The following is a 22144-nucleotide window of genomic DNA, read 5'->3' on the forward strand; positions in this document are numbered from 1 at the left end:
GAGATGTCCTAGTCGTGCCCTCCTGCATGAAATCATCTTGTCTGTGGCAAAAATTAATTTAAGGAGAAACCATGCTCTAACAACAGAACCACTATAATTATTTCCTCAATAAGCTTGACATTTGTGACTCCGTTATATTGGGGGTCATGATATCAGAGTTTTTATGGTCTTTTCCTTTTGACCCAGAGTTCTCCAGGCAGCGCGGGCAGGAGGTGCTGGATGAGCAAAGTGAGGCAGGTAATGCGGTGCATCAGCTTCAGAGAGCCCTTTCTGCGTTCTGGGACCAGGGACGTTCCCCACAGTCACCCACTGAAGTCTCTTCCTCACGGGGCAGAGCAAGAGAGCCTCCTTTTAAACCAGTGCCCTGATTTATAAGGGAGAAGCGTTTCAATTATCTGCTGCTGGCAGATGTCCATGCGTCAGGGACCCCACAGTGCATGTTCCTCTCATCGACTAGAAACTAGACCAACCAGACTAGATCAGCAGGGTCAGAAATCTCCTCTGCCCTCTGTGAGGACACGTGTCTAAGGGCCTTAACTGTCACCACTGTGTGCATTTTGAAAAATAAACTCCTGGCTTTCTGAGGCTGAACTTTACTATTGCAATTGCACGCTGTGCAAATGTGACGTAGCTTCTGCTTGTGCAAATGGGGTGAAGCATGCCAGCTATCTGTGGATGCAATTTGCTGAAAGTGACTTCAAAAATTGGAGCCTGTGCTGGTTTTGGCTGGGATAGAGTTAATTTTCTTCACAGTAGCTGGTATGGGGCTGTGGTTTGGATTTGTGCTGGAAACAGCTTTGATAACACAGGGATGTTTTCGTTACTGCTGAGCAGTGCTTACACAGCGTCAAGGGCTTTTCTGCCTCTCCCCCCACCCCACCAGCGAGCAGGCTGGGGGGGCACAAGGGGTTGGGAGGGGACACAGCCGGGACAGCTGACCCCAACTGACCCAAGGGATGTCCCAGACCATATCACGTCATGCTCAGCACATAAAGCTGGTGGAAGAAGGAGAAAGCGGGGGGACATTCAGAGTTATGCCATTTTGTCTTCCCCAGTCCCTGTTCGGCGTGCTGGAGCCCTGCTGTCCTGGAGATGGCTGAACCCCTGCCCGCCCATGGGAAGTGGGGAATGAATTCCTTGTTCTGCTTTGCTTTACTTATTAAACTGTCTTTATCTCAAGCCACAAGTTTTCTTACTTTTACTCGTCCAATTCTCTCCCCCATCCTGCTGGGGGGAGTGAGCGCGCGGCTGCGTGGGGCTGAGCTGTTGGGGTTAACCCACAGCAATACCATACCATCCGCAACTCTTGCTGTGCTCTCACCATCAACAAGTCTTTTCTGGTCTGAGTTTTCTGCTCACTGTGGAAAATGGAGTCCTACACAGTCCATTGAGGAGCAGGGGGTTGAACAGATTGCTTCCCTGCCTTTTTCTGCAGGGAATACTGCAAATTTCAAGGAAGGGAATCTTCCCTCTGGCCCCAAATCGCTCTTGTTCAAAGCATCCCTCGTCACATGCGCTGCAGGGCACTGCTGTCCGCCTTCCCTCGGTTCCTGACATTTGCCCCCTTCTCTAGCAGGTTGAGAGTCATCTTCAAATAAAGAGCAGCCAAGGAGATGGATTTGGGCAGCAGAGTGTCTGCAAATGATATTTTGATGAGATAGAAAAAAAAAACCCCTTATGTTGGCACTTATGGACCCCTTGAGCCATTCTGGTAATCACTGAAGGAAATAGGATATTGTAGTAACCGTCTGGCAAGTGCATGAAGAGCTGCAGTAAATCTTACCATTGTGTTTCTGCAGAAAGCCAATGACTTTTTCCAGCACAGTAGTTTTGTCCATTTTGCGGGTGTTGCCTGGAAGCATGGAGCTGAGCTCTTTGATGAGAACATTGAACTGATCGCGCCTCTTCTTCTCAGACTTGTTACGCGAAGCCCTGTAGACAGGGTTAAAAAAATAAGGATGAGCAGACCAAGAGGAAAAATCATCATGTACCTCCTCTTTGCAGTGTATACACATGGAAATTAACTTGCTGTGTGCCTCAGCATGTGAATATTGACACTGGCCTCCAGCAAAGCTGCAGAGACAAGCAGGAGGTGACTGTTCCCCCCTCCTGCTCTCGTCTTTGGGCCCCTCTTAGAGTCCAGCGGGGAGATGGAGGCTCTGCTTGCCCCTCTGTGCTGCCTCTAGACACTCCGGTCGAGCCTATGAGGTCGGCATTAAGCCTGTAGGTGAAGGAGCTCTGTCTGTCTCCTAGGCATGCACAGGACCTTCAAAGTTCACGCAGGCTCTGAGAAGGCACTCAGAGCAAGAAGAAATAGCAATATGGTGACAACAATAAAATTGTCCATAAAGGAAAAGAGAGGGAACTGGTGAAACTATGGGTCATACCCATCTGTCCAGCCTTAACAGGAGACAGGGATGCCAGTACTGCAGCTCAGCCTTTGCACTGGAGCTGGGTCCAGCTAGAGGGACCTGCCCGCTTTGGTCACAGGTCCTCTGGCTACCTCCAAGCTGGCTTACCGAGCGGAATCGGGCTGTTGTCTTCCAGTTATTAAGATCAGGGACCCGAGCAGAGGTTGCTGCAGCACCCATCTAGTTCCTATCCCACCTAGTTCAGTCTCCTTTCCAAGGTGACAAGGGCAAGCAGGAGGGAGGGCATCAGAAGGACTCATGCCAGCATGGACCAGCTCTGAGGCCGAGGTGTGTTCCCAGACCTGGCGACTCAGAAGTGCTAGCAGGGGTCCCCTGCTTGCCCCTAAGCTCTGTATGCCACTAGCAAATCACTTAAGGTCACGGTGCCCTGACTCTTTAGGTGTAAAATGGGGACTCTTCAGCTTTCTTCGCCAGTCTTGTCTGTTTAGCCTGCAGACTCCTCAGAGAGACCCAGCTTCTGCTGCTGCATGTGCACTTTATTTTTTTTTTAAGTTATATGTCAACCTATACATGAGCAAGTATTTTCTGAATTGTTCCCATGAAGATGACAATCATTCTACTTGGAGGGTATCACCCCAGACTTCTGTAGCCACGTAAAAATAGAAATAAATATATAATAATAATAATTCTTTTCTAAAAAATAAACAAATAATATAATAAATATAACAGAAATAAATAAAGTTTGTTCGTTCTTCTGAAAGGTCCTCAAGCAGACAAGATTTGCCTTGTTAATTACGTAAAGATCTAAAAATCTGGTTACATGCAGACAGGAAAGAAAAGCCAAGAGGCCGGTTCTCACTCTGAGTTTCTTGGTCCCAGATAAGTCTGCTGTACCTCATAAGCAGCTCTGGATGCACACTGCTGAAAATCAGAGCAAAATTTAGCCCAGTATCTACATTCCCCCCCAAGGACCAGGATGGCAGTAAACATTTTTAGCAGAGAAATCACTGTGGAGGCTTCTGGATGTTACTACTGACAGAGGGGTAATTTTTGTTTGTCTTGCTCTCAACCCTGAACGCACTTGGAGATATACTGGATAGAAGCCAACACTTGATTATTTTACAGCTTTGAACACAAGAGATTGGGTGGATACTGCCTGACTGATTTCAGCCTGTTCTTATTACAGTGCAAAAGGCTGTCAGAACAAGATGTGAAAAGCTCCAGCCTTATCCTATTTCTGTACAGTTCAAGGGGACGTTAAGAACATCAACATTTTACTTTCTCATAATTCAATCCTCAGTTCATTTTAAGCTCAAAAGGTCTTGATCGCCCTGAAAATAAAATAAAACACCAACCGTCTATAGGGAAAGTGTTGCTTTTTCCAAAAAAATAAAGATGCCTTGACAGAAATATAAAGAATCTATTTTTAACACTTGACATTTTATTCACAAAGGAAATATAAAAACTCCTCTAGTGGAAATAACTCTACCAAGATCTGGATCGATGATCACTGTAAAATCTTAAAAAGGGGGAAAAAAATGAGAAAAAAACCACAATTAGGTCATCTAAACTATCCCTGCACAGTTGTAAATGCTTTGTTCAGTCCAGTTGTAAATATCTTAAATAATGCAGTTTTCATCACTTCCCTCGGAAGATTATTCCCTAGCCTTGCTTACTTCACTGCTAGGGCATATAATTTATAGTAAGCCAAAACAGTCTCTGTCTTAATTCCATACTATTCGTCCCAGTTCTCCTCCCTCATTGCTACTCAAAAAACCCACAGTATATCCAGGGGGAAGAAGGAGACATAGTATGAATAAAATCTGGATTTTTAGTGAATACAGCTAAAGGCAATGCAGGACAACTTGAATTCAGAATGTTCAAAATCACCCATTTAAAACATGTTCTAAATAGCCATTTTCATTCTCTTATATAGTTGCTACTTATTGTCTTAAAGAGAGACTGATACTTGCTGACTAGTAGCCATGACATCTTGCTGATTTACAATGAAATGAAGCTTTACACTAAATTTCATATTTCTTTTTGCTGTCCAGTGGGATACATGATACATGCATCAAAGCAAGTAACTGTACCACATACCTTCATTCAGATTCTTAAATTTACTTTTTATTGGAGTGGAAAATGGCAGGTGGTAGTCCTTATCTATTAAGCACTTTCTTATGGTTCACTTCAAGCCGGTTTTGTCTGCAATTTGGAATTCAACTGAATTGCAAAGAAATTATTTTAAAATAATTTATTATTAAAGCAAGCTAAAAGAAAAGAAGTTAGAGAAAAGTGCACAAAGCATGCTTTTTGTTTAAAATTAATAAATCTATAAAACAAAGTAAGCCTTGTCTAGCATCAAAGACTTCAAAATGAAATGATGGTTTCTGATCTCCAGAAGATCAGAAGACCTCAAAGAGGTCTTCGATGCTCCCAAGTGTGGTGCCATCATATCCATATTTTAGTCCTCAGGTCTTTTGAGTGAAGTAGTGCCTTAGGCAGTCAGAGGATACAGAATGGGGCTCAAAATAACCAGTGCCCTGAAGGAAAAGCTATACATCTTGGCCAAGTACTGAACACTTGGCACAGGGGTGGGAGGGCAGGTTCCTCTCCTTGGGAGAGGATGGATCCACTTCTCATGTCTGTATAATACAACCTGTATTTACCTAATAAATTGCAGCAGAAAGTAAATGGTGTGCAACTATGTCTGTAACCTGAGAAACCCAGCTCCTGGCTTGGGTCCGTCCCCAAAGAGTTAGATCCAGAAATTTCCAGTCTCACCTACTTTTAACACAGAAAATGAAAGAAAAGAACAATTTTCTTGGCTTTTTTATCCCCTCTTGCATTTCTCAGCACTGAGGAACCTGGTTCTTACACCGAATAGGAAAAAAAAAAAAACCACAAAGAAAGTGTTTCCTGACAGATGAGAAGTCCTTGGTTTTCAAGACACAACAGCAAAAAGTTCAGGCAGTGGCTTCTCCCAGCTTTGACTCTCTTTAAAGTTTTGGAAGAAAACCTGTAGCTTTTAAATGAATCTGAATGGGTTTAGTATACTGAAGTAACTTTAGACTTCCATGAAGCCTCTCATGATTTCAAACTTAATTTCAATTTGGCTTTATTTCTAAAAAGCAAAATGTACTTAAATTGCAATTTAAAGAAGCAATTTCCTTTTCTCATTTTCAAAGTTACCATTTTTTTACCCACCTTGATAGAGGCCTGCCCCAGGGTTTGACAAAAATTCCCTCCAGGAACAAACGGCACGAAAACCATACCAGATGGCGATGACAATCGCTGATAGCGAGGATACTTGTTATCCTATTTTTGTCCTATAAGCATTCGTTTAACGTGTTGGGTTGTGGTAAACAATTAGCACACAAATATCTTGAAGATAACCAGGCCGCCAGCGTGCGAAGCGGTGACGTGAGGTGGGCTCGCTTCCCCTGCTCCCCCCTTCCCCGATCCCGGGGCTCTGGGGAAGCGGGACACCTCTCCCTGAGCTACGCCCTCCCCGATGAAGCCATCTCTTCGTGACATGGCGGCGGGAGGCATCCCTTCCCTGAGCCCACCTCCTCCCCCGGCCCCAGAGGCCTGCCCGGTTGAGAGACGGCTGGGCAGAGCCATACCCCATGTCGGCCCTCTCCCAGGCCCAAAGCCCCCCGGCCCTGTGAAGAGCGGCTCGGGGGGCGGCTCGGGGGGCACGGCGGGCCCCTGGCCTCAGCAGATCCCCCCTCACGGGCCTGAGGGGAGGCCATTAGGTCAGCGCTTGGTTCCCGGTAGGAAAGGCCGGCCTTCCGCGGCCCCAGCGCGCACCTTTAGAGGAGGGAGTGAAGGGGAACGGCTGAGCTCGGCTGCAGCCCGCGCTGACCTATATTGGGGAGAAAAAGCTGCGGGGAGGAAAGAAGCGGAGAAGGAATCAAAAGAGATGAAACTGGATCAACTACTTGTGCCTGGACTGGAAATACTCTCATTAGAGGGAACCAAGGGGAAAAATGCGGGCAACCCACGGCTCCCTCTAAAGCAATTAAACTGCAGGCTGCAGTATTGATAACGCGTCGGGGAAAAAAAAAAAAAAGCCTCGAATGCTTCCAAACAGCTTTTCTGCAGATGCCAGTCAGATCTGACAGTTATTAAGAGTTTTATTGCCATGGGTCTTCTGCCTTGAAACACACCCTTTCCCTCCCCAGAAAGCGTTCAGAACAATTTCCCGCCAACCGGGACTTGATGAGGGAGTGCAGAATGTACATGAATAAAGGTTTGTGCCAGTTTAGGGCTGACACAGCACTTTTCGTGGTCTTTCTTTGCTCTGAAGGGAACTTCTGGGTGTTTTCATTACTGTGAGATAGGCATTGCTGAACAAATGACCACCATAAGGGGGAACCCCCCCCACTTTTTTTAGGTCTTTTCCTTTCCCAAAATGTTTTTTATAAAGCCCCCACATTTTAATACACTCGGGAAGCTCAGGTGATGTATTTATAGCAGCAGGAGGGCATTGTTGGTTCTTCAGTTCTCATGTTCTGCAGTAACGCGAAGAAAATGATCAATGCCTTAGCTTTTTTGACATTTTCCACAGGAAACATTGCTACATTATTTTCTTCTTACAGTGTAGCCAAGAATAGGAATCTGTGAGATGGCAGTTTTTCAAGTTGTGCTTGGCTGTATTTTACTCTCTCTCTCTTTGATTAATTGATTATGGGTAAAACAGCTTCTGCAGCAACAAACAGCATCAAGCTCATCACAAGTTAAACAGAGAGTTATAAAAGAAAAAGTGCTCACCTCTTTGCCCTGTCTTTCTCATCCTCATCCATTAGATTGTCTAAGCAGGTTTTTCTGTTGAAGGAATGCAAGAATCATTATGAATTGTCATTTTGTTAGCTCTACTTGCAAGTTAATCTCAGAGTTGCTCTATTTCATTTTAATAACAGAGTGATGATATCCAGGTCAGATAAATGTGTCAGCAGTGCTTTATGCCACAGTCCTTGATTTTAGGAAACATCCTTTGTGGATAATGTTATCCCTGAGCGTCACACTAGCCTTAGGGGCTCCAGCCAGGGATCAAGGCTCCCAGGCACAACATGGTGTGCCAGCACAGTACAAAACCAGCCTCCTCTTGGGGGATTTTTTGGTGTGGAGGTTACTCTCTGCAAACTTGCAGGCTGGATGAACCCTGTGGTCTGCCCAAGTTGAAAAGGCATTTTCAGCATCCCCCACGTTCCCCCAAAAGCCATCCCCAGTGCAAGAGCCGGCATCACCGATGCCTCCGGCTTCTCAGATGCCGCTTCCTACTGGGAGGCTCTTCATCCTCCTCTGTGGGCCCTGACCCAAAGCCAAAAGAGACAGCAGTAACTCTACTGAATTACACCACAAATTCAAGTGTCCTTATAAATCCCACTGCCTAAGCTGCACTGTGAAAAAACCTTCCCATAGCCCAGACAGACCGTCTGCCTGGCCCTGACGGCACCGAACGTGGGGACTGCCCCATCCCTATCACTCTTTTTGCTAATCTTCACCAAAATGTTGTGACCTGCCATCAGGTTTATAGTCCAACTGCTCCGGCATTTTGAGCTTCAAGGAGAAAGTACTCTGAGCACAAGACGTGTTCATAAAACCATAGAGTAAAAGGGGGTAAACTGGGTAAATTAAGTAAATTTGTGTAGGCAAGGAGAAGGGAAAAATGCAAGAGCAGCTGAACTGAAGGCTGAGATCCTCAGAAACACTTGTTGCCAGCTCACTGCCCACCCTCTTTTGCTCCGTGGCTTTGTGAGAAAGCGATGCTTGAGCTGTAACTGCTTCAGCCTGCGGAGGAAGCCCTGTGCTGCTGCAAACTCTCACGGCACCTCGCGCCCATGTCAAGAACAAAAGCCGCGTGCTGCTGCATCCCACACAAATATTTTCCGAACTGGCAGCACAATGCCACTGCAAACCCTGGATATTGCCAAAGCATCATTTTCAAAGCAGTGGTGTAATGACAGGCAATGATAGCATTCATTTTCAAAAATTAATGTTTCTCATTTAATGAGTCCTCAACATGTAAGACATGAATAAAATTGGAGGGGGGGGAGGAGGGAAGTTAATTGCTAGGCATTATTTAAGCCCATGGTATTTTCCACATATGAGTCACACATAAATTTGCCTGTTTAAAGAACATTTTATGAAAAAAAACAGGAGTGAAAACTTATTGGTAGTAAGAATAGTGGATAAATTCCCTCCTTCTGCTACTAGTTCTCTTACAGCAATATTCTACCTGCTCATTACTCAACAGTTAGCTAAGAACATGAAACTACCCTGTAATTTTTTATCAAATAAAAGAGTAATGAGGAATTAAAGCCACAGGTCACCGATTGGAGGGTAAAGCTACTACTTCATGGCTTTCAGCTCTGTGATGGAGGAACATAAATAGGAAATATGAAGGCCGAGGGACTGGCTTTTTTAGTCATAACTGGCAAATTTAAGATGCTGAATTCTATTGTACAGAACAAAATAACAAATAATACCATGTAGTTTTTAGATGTTTTTTCAGATATTTATTTGGCCTTGCAAAACAGCCAAGTCAGCCATATCACAATCCATATTTTAGACTAGGAAAATTTATAGACTCAGTAAAATTTTATTTATCAGTGTTTTACAAATACTTTAGGTAGTTATTTGCCCAGTCCCAGAATCAGACTGCTAGCCCAACAAGTGTGTTTTCAAAAAATTCAAGCTAAAATGTAGTGACAAAATTCAGTGGGTTTTGTTGTTATTTGCTCACTTATTGCAACCAAAATATTCACCTATGTTATTAAAGAATAAAGAAGGCATCATTAATATGGCAAGGGTTAGCATTTAGGATTTTGCTGTCTTTCTTTGCTAGACCTTTGCTCAAAATGCTCTGTTGCATGCACCCTTCTTGAATCTAGGGTATGACAAGCAAAATAGGGCAGTGTCAGCAGAAGAAGTCGCTTTCTCTGAATCCCTGAAGGTATTCCTCTGCTGCACCATGGCCTCCTCTGGTGGTAACAGATTCCCAGTAGAAAGCAGGAATATGGGAACAAGAGCTCTGGGTGGCTCTGAGGAAGGATGGGGATGGATGGGGCTGTCAGCATCAGTGTTGCTCAGCCCCGGCCGGTTTGGAGAGGCACAATGTACCTAATGGAAAGGGGCTTCCTACAGCTGTACCTTATAAACCATCAAGGAATTATACTGCTGGGAAGCCTCTACCATTTATGAGAGAGCAACAGGTCTAACTGGTCTGTTCTGCCAAGGATTTGGCTAGATCTGTAAAGCAGTTCATGGCCAGCTTCCAGTAAACAAGGTTTCTCACTGACTGACATGAAATTCTGGACCTGCTGTGCTGTTGCTAGTGTTAGACAATATCTAATTGTCATTTTGCTTCTGTTTGCTCACACGGCAAAATCTCCAGAGCATCGTAAGCATTGCTAACAGCATTTGCCAGTACATATGTACCATATGAAATTAAAACTGTTCTCAATAAAATATATACGGCAGAGTATACAACTGCTGCGAACTGGTACTGCCAACCCTCTCCTGAGGCTTACACCTGGAGGAGAAACCCATGGCATGGAGCTTAGGTATGTGCTTAGTGCAACCTGCTTGCTTTATGTTATCCTCTCAGTCCCTCAGCTGGGAGGGTCCCAAACAGAAAACTGGAAATCTACTCTCTCATCCCCGTCAGTGCCTGGTTTAGGAGGCAATTCTGGCTCATTGCATTGATGGAGGAAGGCAGTAAATGCCATGGCTCTGTGCCATGGTTCCCCTGCAAAGAGGTGACATAAAAAAAACAAGTAGCACAAGGATTTAATGAAATTTGAACAATCCTTTCATGGTAACAAAGAGAATTTGGAAACCTATGGGTAACAACACCACATGATGTAACTCCTGTTGATGCAGTATTTAATAGGGACAGTTACATTTGGAGCTTCATTAATATCATCATTATCGACACAGAGTGAAGAGACTATCACTCAAAAAGATGGGAACCACGTGGAATAAGGAGGAGAAAGCTCATGTACTTCCATCAGGGTGGTACTCAGACACACAGAAAGACGCATACCCATAAGCGGGGAAGAGTGGCATTTTGGAAACAAAAGACTGGCTAAAACTGATAACCGTGTTCCCCTGGCTTAGTTATCAGATGGAGGATTATAGCACAAACATCCCCCCCACATTCATTCATACAATGAATAGTTGCTCGGGAAAGAAGTAATTTAGGCAGAGTGCCAGCTCGCTCCAGGGACTCTCCAGAAGAAAGGCTGCACATGTTTATTTTGATACAGTCTATTCCCAGTGGACACAGAGCTTGCACTATAAAATTCATCTGGCACTGATCACCTTATCCTGTGCTAGAAACATGTTTTTTAGCAAGTTAAACTACTACTCTTCTATGTGGGTGAGGTTGGTTTCTCTCCTTCCTGCCCTATTGCTCATATGGATACGCTATAAAATGACTGGCACTCAAATGTAAGTATATCAGCTGTTGCTTTCCCACTAAGTTGCCACGTGGCCCACTAATCTCAGTTCCTACAAATCAGCCTGACATTTAACAAGAATTTTTAATCATATTCGTTTAACTCGGCTGAATTAAATCAGAGACATAAATTTCTTTTAGAGGTCCTGGGATGTGCCTGGGGAAGCCTGGTGAGAAATCGCACTGCTTGTGCTCCTCTGGCCTTCTGTTGGGCAGCTGGGGGGGAAAGACTGGGCTTTTCCTCCCCTTCCCTCTCTGGCATGGTGGGGTGTCTGCCTCCACCACCCCACAGGTTTGCCTGGGGTATTCAGCCACTCATCCCGTATAGGGTGTGCTCGGTCCTGGGGAGAGGGGTGCTGCCCGCCATGCCCTGGTGTTGCTTCCCATCCACTACAGATATACCTCAGCCGTCCCTCGGACCTCACCCTCAGCTTAGGACACTGGTACAATACGACCATCCTAAGTAAAGATGATGATATTGCACTTGGAGAACAACCCTCTCACAGACAGGGGATGGGCAAGGGTTGTATGGAAAATCAGGACACTGGGAAGAAGCATTTGAACTACCTCCTGGCCTCTGGGCAGACCCTCCCCAACACTTTCTCTATCTTTCTGAAAAGGGAAGAAAAAGAGCAACAGGATGGGGGGTAGGCCTGCTCCCGTGCCTTCCAGACACATCGCTCAGCCTCCAGTTCCCACCTCTGCTGAGCGTTACTTCTTCTGCAAGATGCTGAGCGCTGCCTCAACAGGGAGTTACTCTCCAGTTCCCTCTTCGAAGGGGAGGAAAAAAGCTGTTAGCGAAGATCTCGGCATTATAAAGGAGGCATGCGGGTATATTCGGTGCTTTGGGATTTAAAGGTCAGATCCACCCATGCACGGCATCCCGTGCATAGTGAGTAGGATCGAAGACCTTGGAAGAAGGCACCGAAGGGGAGTACAGGCTCTGGGCGTGAGCCGGGGAGGGGGGGGGACGGGACAGTTTCTGGCTACCCACTAGCACAGGGGACAGCGTGGCTGGGTCGCTCCACTGGCACCGCTGCCAGGTCCCCTGCCTGGGGATGACGGACAAGGTCCGATGGGCACTGTGGCTGGACAGCGGTGTTGTCCCATGGGTGCTCCACAGCGGGGGTTAGATGGGTGCTTGCAGCTGTACAGCACTAGCAGCTGTACCCCCTTCTTCTCAGCTGAGGCAGAGCTCTGAAATGAAGTAATCCACACTAACAAGTAAAGTATTTCCCTTCCAAGCCTTGCTGGGGGGCAAAGAGAAAGATTAGCAAATGGGAAGTGGCAGGAAAGGTCACAGGGTGACAGGCAAGAAGTGACCATCTGATCATTTTTAAAAGCCTTGTTTCATGTTTCTCTGACATGGATGAAGCACTCGGATATCCCACCATGAGAGCTATGGCACGAGCACACACAAGAAGGATTTGTATAAACACAAATCAGAATAAATCAACAGATTCATAGACACATCAAACTGAACTGCACCCCTCCATCCTTATTTGTCAGAGTAAACCTATGAACTGTTACAAGAACATGCTGCAGTCCATAACTAAACACAGCACAATCCCACCTGTAGCAATGAAAATTAATTTATCAAAATGTAAACAGAGTAGCCTTAAGAAAACTTAAGACAAGATAGTAAAAAAATCACTTTCCTGATGATATACATTGTTATTTGAGAAGGGACTGTGACTTTTCAGTGAGAGAATGGCAGTCTGCAGTTACCACGGGTCATGTAATGACGTGATTGTTATGGGAATTACTGTTTTTATGAGTAAAGGAGAAATTCAGTAGCATAGTAAGTTTCCAGTTTTAGAATTACAACTATTTTTGCCTGACAGTGTGCAGCCTAGTCTTCCTGCATTCAGTAGATTACTACATTTTTGTTTACACTAGAGAAGAGGTTTTTTAGAGGTTTCTGAAAAAGAAAAGAAGAAAACTTTTTGAGAAAATATTGGACTTCATGAACCTCATGGGCTTCTCTATATTTCTTACATATGAGTACAGTGAATCTTTAGATGGAAATGGGCTTAAAGCAAAACAGACATTAAAAAAAATCTGAATGTGGACAATGAAAATGATGGCATTTGACATAAATTAATTCTTCAGTCTTCTGAACAGGGGATGGCAGGGAGATGCTCACAGGTAATGCAGCTAAGTATTAGGAGATCATGACAAAGAGAAGTAAAGGCTCTGAACATATTCTGGGTTTATTCTTTACATTATTCCCATTTAATGGGAAGTGGTAGTCTTTTCTGTAGGTCGGAAACGTTGGTCCTATTGCTGTGTGTTATTTGACAGCTTCCCTCACTCTAGCCCAGTACCAGCTGAATTTTAGGGTGAGTTGCCTGTGAAGCCTCTATGGATGTGGTGCAATTTGCATCAGTTTAAGTCAGGAATGAGACAGCTGACATCACCAGTGCCGTGCTGGAGCCTGGCCAGGGTAAGTAAGAGGCGTCCTTTATCTCTAGCTTGTGAGCAACGCGGAAAGTTTGTGCAGCGCTTGGGATCTCTGATGAAGATCAGTACATACATGCTTGTTATCTTCCTTATTATTATTAGTGAATGACTAAAGCCATTCAGACTTCAGTGAACAGACTAAGTGAATCCCCGGGTTCAACCACTGCTCGGCTCTCCCCTTGCACGGCTGGAAACAGAAAGGCAAACAAATTAAACTAACATTAATCGTCAAAGACTGCCATCTGTATAACTCGGAGCACTTCTCCACGTGCCCATCCCCTTCCAGCAATGCTAAACAGGATTAGCCTTCCGTGGGCGGATGGGGAAAGTAGGTCAGTTTGGTAACATTGCTGCATGTGATGAACGGAGGATGCGACTGCAATGGTCTGCTGGCAGCCCTCTTGCCTTCTGAATGGACCGTGGCGATGAAGCACCTGGGCATGTCATGGGGAGCATGAGGTGGCTCAGATCCCTGCGTTCCTGCATGACGACACCTGCCACTTGTAGAAGCAGGGGTTTTGCAAAGCCTGGCTGGTGCATTGGAGTTAATGGGTGCATTTCAAAAAGGAAACTGAGGCACGGGGCAGCTAAAGGCTTAGTTATCACTAGTTTGTGCACAGCCAAACATTTGTCAAAGCTTACGCATGAGCAAAGTGGCAAGGGATGGTAAATCATCTGGTGGAGGTATTGTCTTTCTCTGTTGACTTTATTGGGTGTGTAGGGATGCTGGCAGGAAAGCCAAAGCTCACCTATAGTTGACACTTGCAGGACACGTCAACGGCAACAAGAAGAGCTTCTGCTGCTACATCAGTAGTAAAAGGTTTGTCGTGGTTTAACCCCAGTCAGCAACTAAGCACCGTGCAGCTGCTCACTCCCCCCACACACCCACCCAGTAGGATGGGGGAGAAAATCAGGAAAAGAAGTAAAACTCGTGGGTTGAGATAAGAACGGTTTAATAGAACAGAAAAGAAAAAACTAATAATAATAATGATGATAGCACTAATAAAATGACAACAGTGATAACAAAAGGACTGGAATATACAAATGATGTGCAGTGTGATTGCTCACCACCTGCCGATCGATGCCCAGTTTGTCACCGAGCAACAATCCCTTGCCCCCACCCCCACAGTTTCTATACTACACGTGACATCACATGGTATGGAATACCCCTTTGGCCACTTTGGGTCAGCTGCCCTGGCTGTGTCCCCTCCCAACTTCTTGTGCCCCTCCAGCCTTCTTGCTGGCTGGGCATGAGAAGCTGAAAAATCCTTGACTTTAGACTAAATATTACTTAGCAACAACTGAAAACATCAGTGTTATCAACATTCTTCTCATATTGAACTCAAAACATAGCACTGTACTAGCTACTAGGAAGACAATCATCTCTATCCCAGCCGAAACCAGGACGAGGTTGAACAAGGAAAGTGTGGGACGGCTGCAGTATTGGGGGTGGGTGGGGACGTGAATTAGTGACAGTAAACACAGGTAAGGCTGAGGTACTGATGTCTTTTTTGCTGCAGTCTTCACCAGGAAGGTCTCCCAGACCTCTGTGTTGGAGGCAGGGTCAGGGAGGAGCAGAAGGACTAGCACTGGGTGAGGGTCAACTCAGGGAACTTGAGGGAGCTTGAGGGAAGTTGACCCGTACAAGTCAATGGGGCCCAACCACCTGCCATGAGTGCTAGGAGAGTTGGTGGTGTCCGTGCTAGACTGATCTCTCTCATCTTTGAGAGGTCGTGGAGACAGGGGAGGTCCCTGATGGCTGGAGAAAAGCAAATGTTGCCATTAAAAAAGGCCAAAAGGGTGATCCAGGGAGCAACAGGCCAGTCAGCCTCACTTCAGTCCCTGGGAAATCACTGAGCAAGACCTCTTGGAGCACATCTCTGGGCACATGAAGGTGATCAGAAACAGGCAGCATAGATTTACCAAGAGTAACCTGACTGCCTGCTATGATGAAATGACAGGATCTGTGGATTGGGAGAGAGCAGTGGAAGCCATTCATGTCGGCTTCATGCTCAAAGGCAGGGCTGTCGTCATGGGGGAGACACAGAGAGGCTGGAGGAAAGGGCTGACGGGAACTTCATGAAATTCAACAGGGACAACTGCCAAGTCCTGCGCGTAGGAATGAAGTGCCTTGGGCTCTGATATAGGCTGGGGATGGACTGACCAGGGAGCAGCTCTTCAGGAAAGGCCCTGGGAGTCCTGGCAGGCAGGAGGCAGAGTGCTGTGCATGAGCCAGTGGTGTGCCTTGGGGACGAGGATGACCAACAGCACCCTGGGCTTCATGGGCAGGAGCACAGCCTGATCACGGGAAGGGATTATGCCCCTTGACTCAGCACTTGTTAGACCACATCTAGGGCAGCGTGTCTGGTTTTGGCCCCCCCAGCACGGAAAAGATATAGATTAACTGGAGGGAGCTCAGCAGAGAGCCCCCAGTGTGGTGGGGGCTGGAGCGCTTGCCTTGCGAGGAGGGGCTGGGGGAGCTGAGCTTGTTTGGTCTGGACAAGAGATGGTTTTGGGGACATCTAACGCTCCCTCAATGCCTACAACAAGGGGTCAATGAGGAGCCAGAGCCAGACTCCTCACGGTGGTGCGGGATGGGAGAGTGAGAAATAATGGGCATAAATCCCATTGATTTATGGGATCAATGATGAGAGGAGAAACTTTTCTCCGTGAGGACAGCCAGGCAGTGGAGCAGGCTGCTCGGACAGGCTGTGCCATACCCATCCTTGGAGGCTTTCAAGACCTGACAGGGCAAAGCCGTGAGCAACCTGGTCTGACCTCAGACCTGGCCCTGCTTTGAGCAGGAGGTTAGAATGAAAACCTACTGAGGTCCCTTCAGCCTGAACTGTCCTGTGATTCTGGACCTACTGAGCTGGCTACCACGTGGAGCATCCTGAGCATATCAACCACACTGAATTAGTTATATAATATAGTTCCTATATTATATATGTTCCTGAAATCTATTTTATTATGCTTTTGCTCTTCTGTGCTACAAATAGCTTGTGCACTGTCTCCCTTACACTGACATCCCTCCTGCTTTATAAATCTGCCATCTAGGAGAAAAGAATACGAGATACACATCTTAATATTGTATGTCTGTATGTCAGGTGTCTGTCGTGTCACTTTTAGATGTTAATTTTAAAAAAACATTCACTTTATGACAGAATTAGCAAAAAAAGAAGAAAAATGCCTCTCATGAGAATGGCCCTTGACTGCAAAACTTGTTATTCTTCTCTACTTCTCATGTTCTTAATCTGTTTTAGGTATTTATAAAACTTTAATCCTCATAGTATCAGAAGTCCCAAATGTACAAAGACTTTAACATGTGCTTAACTCTATACTGCTATAAGAAGTCCCTCATGGATGCGTATCTTTGCAAAATCCAGACCTAAATATGGAGATATTGCTGCACAGATTATTTTGTAATTATCAGCTCTGAAATCTTCCCTTGAAAATGGTCGCAGTTATAAAGTATTTTCAGTTGTAAGAATCTGTTGAAGTTTATTTGCTTCTGCAAATTTTTAAATAAGTAGAATAATATAAAATCTGACCTATAATCTTCTGACGGTCAAATGCTCAGCCAGTACAGGCAAACTGGCAGACTGTGCGAGTATAACGCTATAAAGATCTATTTGTCAAAAACTCAAGGACTGTTGTTGTGTTTGGCACGAAATAACCTGGGAAACACCAACACAAGCACAAAATCAGTCTTCTTCGATGGGACTGTTGTCAAAGTCGCTCTGTTTTTTTTTTTTTTCTGGCAGAAATAGTCTTGACAAGATCCTTTTAATCCTTTCCATCTAATTAAACAGGCTACAGCAGCACTGGAGTATAAATCAAGATGCCCAGGAGCTGACATAGGTTGGTCTCATTTCCCCCACTCTTATTTTTTGTTTGTTTTTAACCATTTATGGATGGCTCTCAAAGAACCAAATTACTCTTCTTTTAAAAGCTCTGGGCCTGGAAGTAATTTTGCAAACAGCAGAAAAAATTACTGCAGAAAAGAATTCTGAATTTTTGACAGTGCTGTTGAATTAATTGTCATGATTTACACCAGCGGCGATGGTGTCCCCTCCATACATAAGATGCTGAAATAAGAGGCCCACACATTTCTGTGGAGATTTCAGCAGGAAAGCTGAAACTAAACATGAAGCCCAATTTCCTTCTAGTTTTAAGCACCTAACCTGATGTGGCAGCTCCCTTTCCATTGAGCAGGACCTGGGGTGAAGGACTGTTCTCTGTCAGTGCCCTTGCCTTCTCCCCACCCCAGTGGGACCTTGCTGGCTTCTTCAACCAGCAAGAACCAGTGGGCCCAGCTCCAAGGAGTGGACTGGGACTTGAGCCAAGCAGCGAATGCTCTCCTTGGCCTTCCCCATCCTCATGGGCATCTCGGCATGGGGACTCATGGGGACTCAGCTGCTCTGTCATCGATGGGGGCTGGAGGTGGGAGGTGGGGGGGGAACGCGACCGCCCCTGCAGAGAGCCTGCAAGAAGCAACAACTTCCCTGCCCTGTGCAAGAGGCAAAGCTGTGGCCTAAATATGCTGCTGTGCAGGGGAAAAAAATCCCTATGCAATATAAAGAAATAAATACAGATATCAACACCAATAATCCCATCTCTTTTGTGTTAACAGCTTGATAACATATCTGCTTATAACTCACACACTGCACTAAATTTTCTGCTCTATAGTAACTATCATATTCCTGTCAGCAGAACTAAATATTTAATCATCTGGGGAGATGAATCATGAAAATCTGTTTTGGGGAGATATTTTTAAACGGACAATTTGTTGTCATTTAATTTTGAGAACTTGCTGTCTTTCTCTTCTCAGGAGGGACCCTGCAAGCCTGTGACCATACGGACTATTGCTCTGTACAGCTTGCTGTCTCCCTTGCAGGTGAACCATGTAACCTACGGGGGTTTAAGGTCATTTCTGACAAGACCAAGGCAGGAGGGTGCACTCAGCTCAGGTTTTGGCTGAGCACCACTAAGCCTAAAGACACAGGGAGGTCAGAGACACACAACCTGCCTGGTTGCGTGGCACTTTGTGGACGAATGCTCTCCAGTTGCAGTCCCCCAGATTTGTGTCTGAGTGCATAAACATGCCGAGAGTTCAGACACAGCATCAGACCAAGTTTGCACCTGTATTTTGCACTGCCTTGAATGTTTATGCCTTTGAGACCCTCCTATCTCAGGCTGAGCCACGCTCCAGCTGTGGTGCCGGCACGTCCTCACCGATGTGCGAAATGCTGCTGTTCTCAGCCTCTTCATGCTACCATTTTTACAATGATAAAGTTTCTCCAGCATGATGTAAAATTCAAATCAGGTTTTACAAAATGAATCTCTAAGGAAAAAGGATAATTATTAAAGAGCTTCATTAGTGCTTTGCAATCTTAATTATGATAATTATATTTTTGTAGCTAATATAACTGAACTCCTGCTTTTAAATCCCATTAATGAGCATTTTTAATCCTTCTCCTACTGGGCCAACAAAACCATAATGTTGAACTTTATATTTACACAGGGCACTGTTTTTAATAAAAACGATGCACTGTTTACTGAGGATTTCCATTCCCTTTTATCTGCGCTTTGAAGGTGCACCTTCTCCCAAGACGCAAGAAATGAAGAAGAGCAAAGATGAATTCAGCAGCTTGGGCTAGATTTCCCTTCCTGGCAACAAGAGGGCACAGTCCCTGCACCAGGATGGATGTGGATATTGGCTTCCATCAGGGAAGCCTGTGACACCGCTGCTCCCTTGGAAGCACAGATTTAAAGCTCTTTTCCTGAACAGCCCAAGGACTGAGCTTCGCCCCCTCTGGGTCCCCACGGAGACTCCAACGAGACCGTGCAGACCACGCGAATAGGTCAAGGATGCGACCCACTGCAGGAACGAGAGGCGTGCCCGGTGGAGAGCAGGTCGTGGTATGACAGAGCAGTCCCACGGGCGAGCAGGAGCCACGCCGCGGTGGCCAACAGTAATCGATGGTCAGGGCCAGGGGAAAAGGTGACAGCTGGGGGGAAAGGCTAAAAGAAACCTCAATAAAAAAGAAATGCCTAAGTTCACAAACTATTCGTCCGGTGTGTGAGCAGGAAAAGGCACCTCCCCAACCAGCTACTGGAAATCTTGAAAAGTGCCAGCAAGTGACACAAGTATGAACGGTCTTTTCTGAGTACAGTTTATAATCCCTGATAGAGTCGAATTTGCTGCTGTGTTCTACATTATAAACCACCCACCACCACACAGATGCAATGGACTAGTGGAATTTTTTACGAGTCTGTTTGCAGCCAAATATTTTAGTTACCAACACAGAAAGAGAGTAAAAGATCAAAGAGGGAAGAGCATACAAATTCAGATATCTCAATAAAGAAATTAAAACAATAAAGCATATATTGAATATTATCTGCCCATTAATCTCTGGAGTAAATTCAGAAAACTAATTAAAAGCTTCTACACAGATAAATGATAAGCTTCTTTATTCAATGAGCTCAACATATGAACAAACAGAGGTTTGTGCTGATATCATCGTTATTAGCAATTGCATTAAAGCAAATGATTTTTGCTGTGCTACTGGGAATACAGTGATTTGAAAAACAAAATGTTAAGAGATGAAAAATTCAAACCTTTACTGTACTGAGCGTATTGCGTTTCCTGGGGGTTTTTTTATTTATTTCAGGTAACGATAACTCTTATGGGTCAGCATGACAAAAAAATAAGACATGAAGAAGAGAAAACAAACCCAAAGCCTGTACAGAAGCAGGAAAAATCTCTGCATAATCATTCTCCAGTGGAAGTCCAGCTTTAACGGGCAGTATCACCTTCCCGCATGGGAAGTTCTCTAATTCATCAGTCCTCACTGCACCTTGTGTCCCTTTTTCCGCTCTTGGCTTCAACATTCGCAGGGGATTTTGTCTGAATTTTATAGGGAGGTTATTGCCTCCTCAACCGTAATTGATAGATGTTCTATTTTTGTGGTGGAACACCGCGCGGCCTTGCGTGACGTGGCGTGGCGTGGCGTGGCGGTGCTGCATGGGGAGCTTGCGAGGCAGCCAGCCTTGCTCTCCCTTGGTACTCCGGGAATAGCCCCCATCCCAGGCAGCCCGTTAGATGGGTGCGACTTGGAAAGGGGGATCCTGAAGAACACTTAAGATAACAAATCTTCCAGCTAAGCTCTGCGTTCAATTTAAATGCAGAGCCTGAAATAATTGATTTCAATATATAGTCAGTCCTGAATCTGATTATTTAAGATCAATTGAAACTGATCTGGCTCCAGGATTCAGATATCCTCCTAGGGATCCTACACAGGGAAATAACGTGAAAAACTCAATTTTTTTATCCATAGTGCATTCCAGTGACCTGGGGCTGATTAGCATAAAAGCAGTTTTAAACTGATGAAATGGGGGAATGAGAGAACTATAACTGCTTTTGTTTATATTTTTTATTCATACACCAGCATCTTCCTACTTTGTATTGTACATTAAACTCTCCCTATTGACCAAAATGAAACAGAGATTTCAAAAAGTCTCAGGCTAATGTCCTCTTGAACACGGGCTAAATGCAGGATATGGTCCACAGAGTGTAAAGTGCACTTAAATTTTAGCATATTCACTCAACTGTGGCATTTCAGAAACAGAGAAGTCATTAAAAGCCCCATAGCAAAATATTAAATTATGCCTCTGCCACATATTAACTTTGAAAAGAAAGAGTAGAGACACTCTGAAAACCACAGTGAAATACTGATGTGCTGATTCACCTCGTGCTTATGTACTGCGCAAGTTTGAACTGCAAAATAACATATCTCTTTTGTGCCAAATGATATTGGTAGGAAAGCATCTTTTGGCTATGATGGGTGCTGCTTTCCATTCTGAATGTGTGTTTTCCCTTTCCACTTGCAAGAAAATTTGCTGTCAGAATGTCAAGCTGACTTGCTATTTTATTTGCCATCTGTGTCAAATATTCATACAGACACAATAAGTATGTGTCTATGTCCCAAAAGGCCTGAGTTGTTGCACACTGTTACCTATCTTTCATAATTATCAGGGTAAAAACTAGGAGGGGAAAAAAACCTAACATAATTTTAGATCTCTACGCATGCTGCATCACATTTTATTTCAAACAGAGTGCCATGGCCATTACTGGAGCACCATATATGCAAAAATAGGACTTGAACCCTCAATGCACCATGAATTTTGCAGGTAATCTAAAAAATCGGGATTAGCTATCCTGCAGAAAGTAAGGTACTCTACATCCCATCTATTCTGTAGCCAGTACTGTGACTGCAGCTCTTGTAGGCACATCTGATCTGGCTTTAAATAAGTAGTGAAGCATCAATGCAGCTCACGGTAGGTCTGCTAGTTTACATATTTACCCAGTGTCACCAAAAAGAGGTTGTTTAGGGCAGCTCGATTTAGGGGAAAAAAAGGAAAAAGAGAAAGAGGAAGAAAAAAGAGAAGCACTTGGCAGGGAGCTGAGGTTGGGGTCGGGTCCGGTCCTCTGGCTCATACTCTTATGTGAAGCAGCCGGGAGAGGTAAATCGCAGGGCTATGGGTTGAGATGGGGAGAAAAGGGAAAGTCCCGTGTCCTGTTTCTAAAATCTGCACAAAAAGAAGGATCCTGAAGGCAGTTTTGGGGACCCCAGGAAAAAAGCTGTTGTCGCAGGATGGATCGGGATGTTTGGTCGCAGAGATGCTATTGCTGCTCCTTGTCCGGTGGGCTTAAAGCAGTCTCGAGGGTGGCTATAGAAACTGTAGCAACTTTAGTGTCTGCAGAAAAGCCATTAGTTTGTAGAAACTGTGCCAAAGGTAGTATAAAATTTGATATCACAGCACTTCACTTCTTTAAATG

At 45.0% G+C, this 22144-nt stretch overlaps 1 protein-coding gene across 1 annotated transcript in view; it reads right to left on the bottom strand.

Annotated features, from left to right (window-relative positions):
• NPAS2 (neuronal PAS domain protein 2) overlaps positions 1-22144 on the bottom strand; it is a 106683-nt gene that overhangs the window by 47351 nt on the left and 37188 nt on the right. The window contains 2 exon segments of the mRNA XM_049834239.1: positions 1784-1932; positions 7149-7202. Coding sequence (XP_049690196.1) covers positions 1784-1932; positions 7149-7202 — 203 coding nt within the window.

The sequence above is a fragment of the Accipiter gentilis genome, chromosome 31 (genome assembly GCF_929443795.1).
Source record: "Accipiter gentilis chromosome 31, bAccGen1.1, whole genome shotgun sequence".
Classification (NCBI taxonomy): domain Eukaryota; kingdom Metazoa; phylum Chordata; class Aves; order Accipitriformes; family Accipitridae; genus Astur; species Astur gentilis.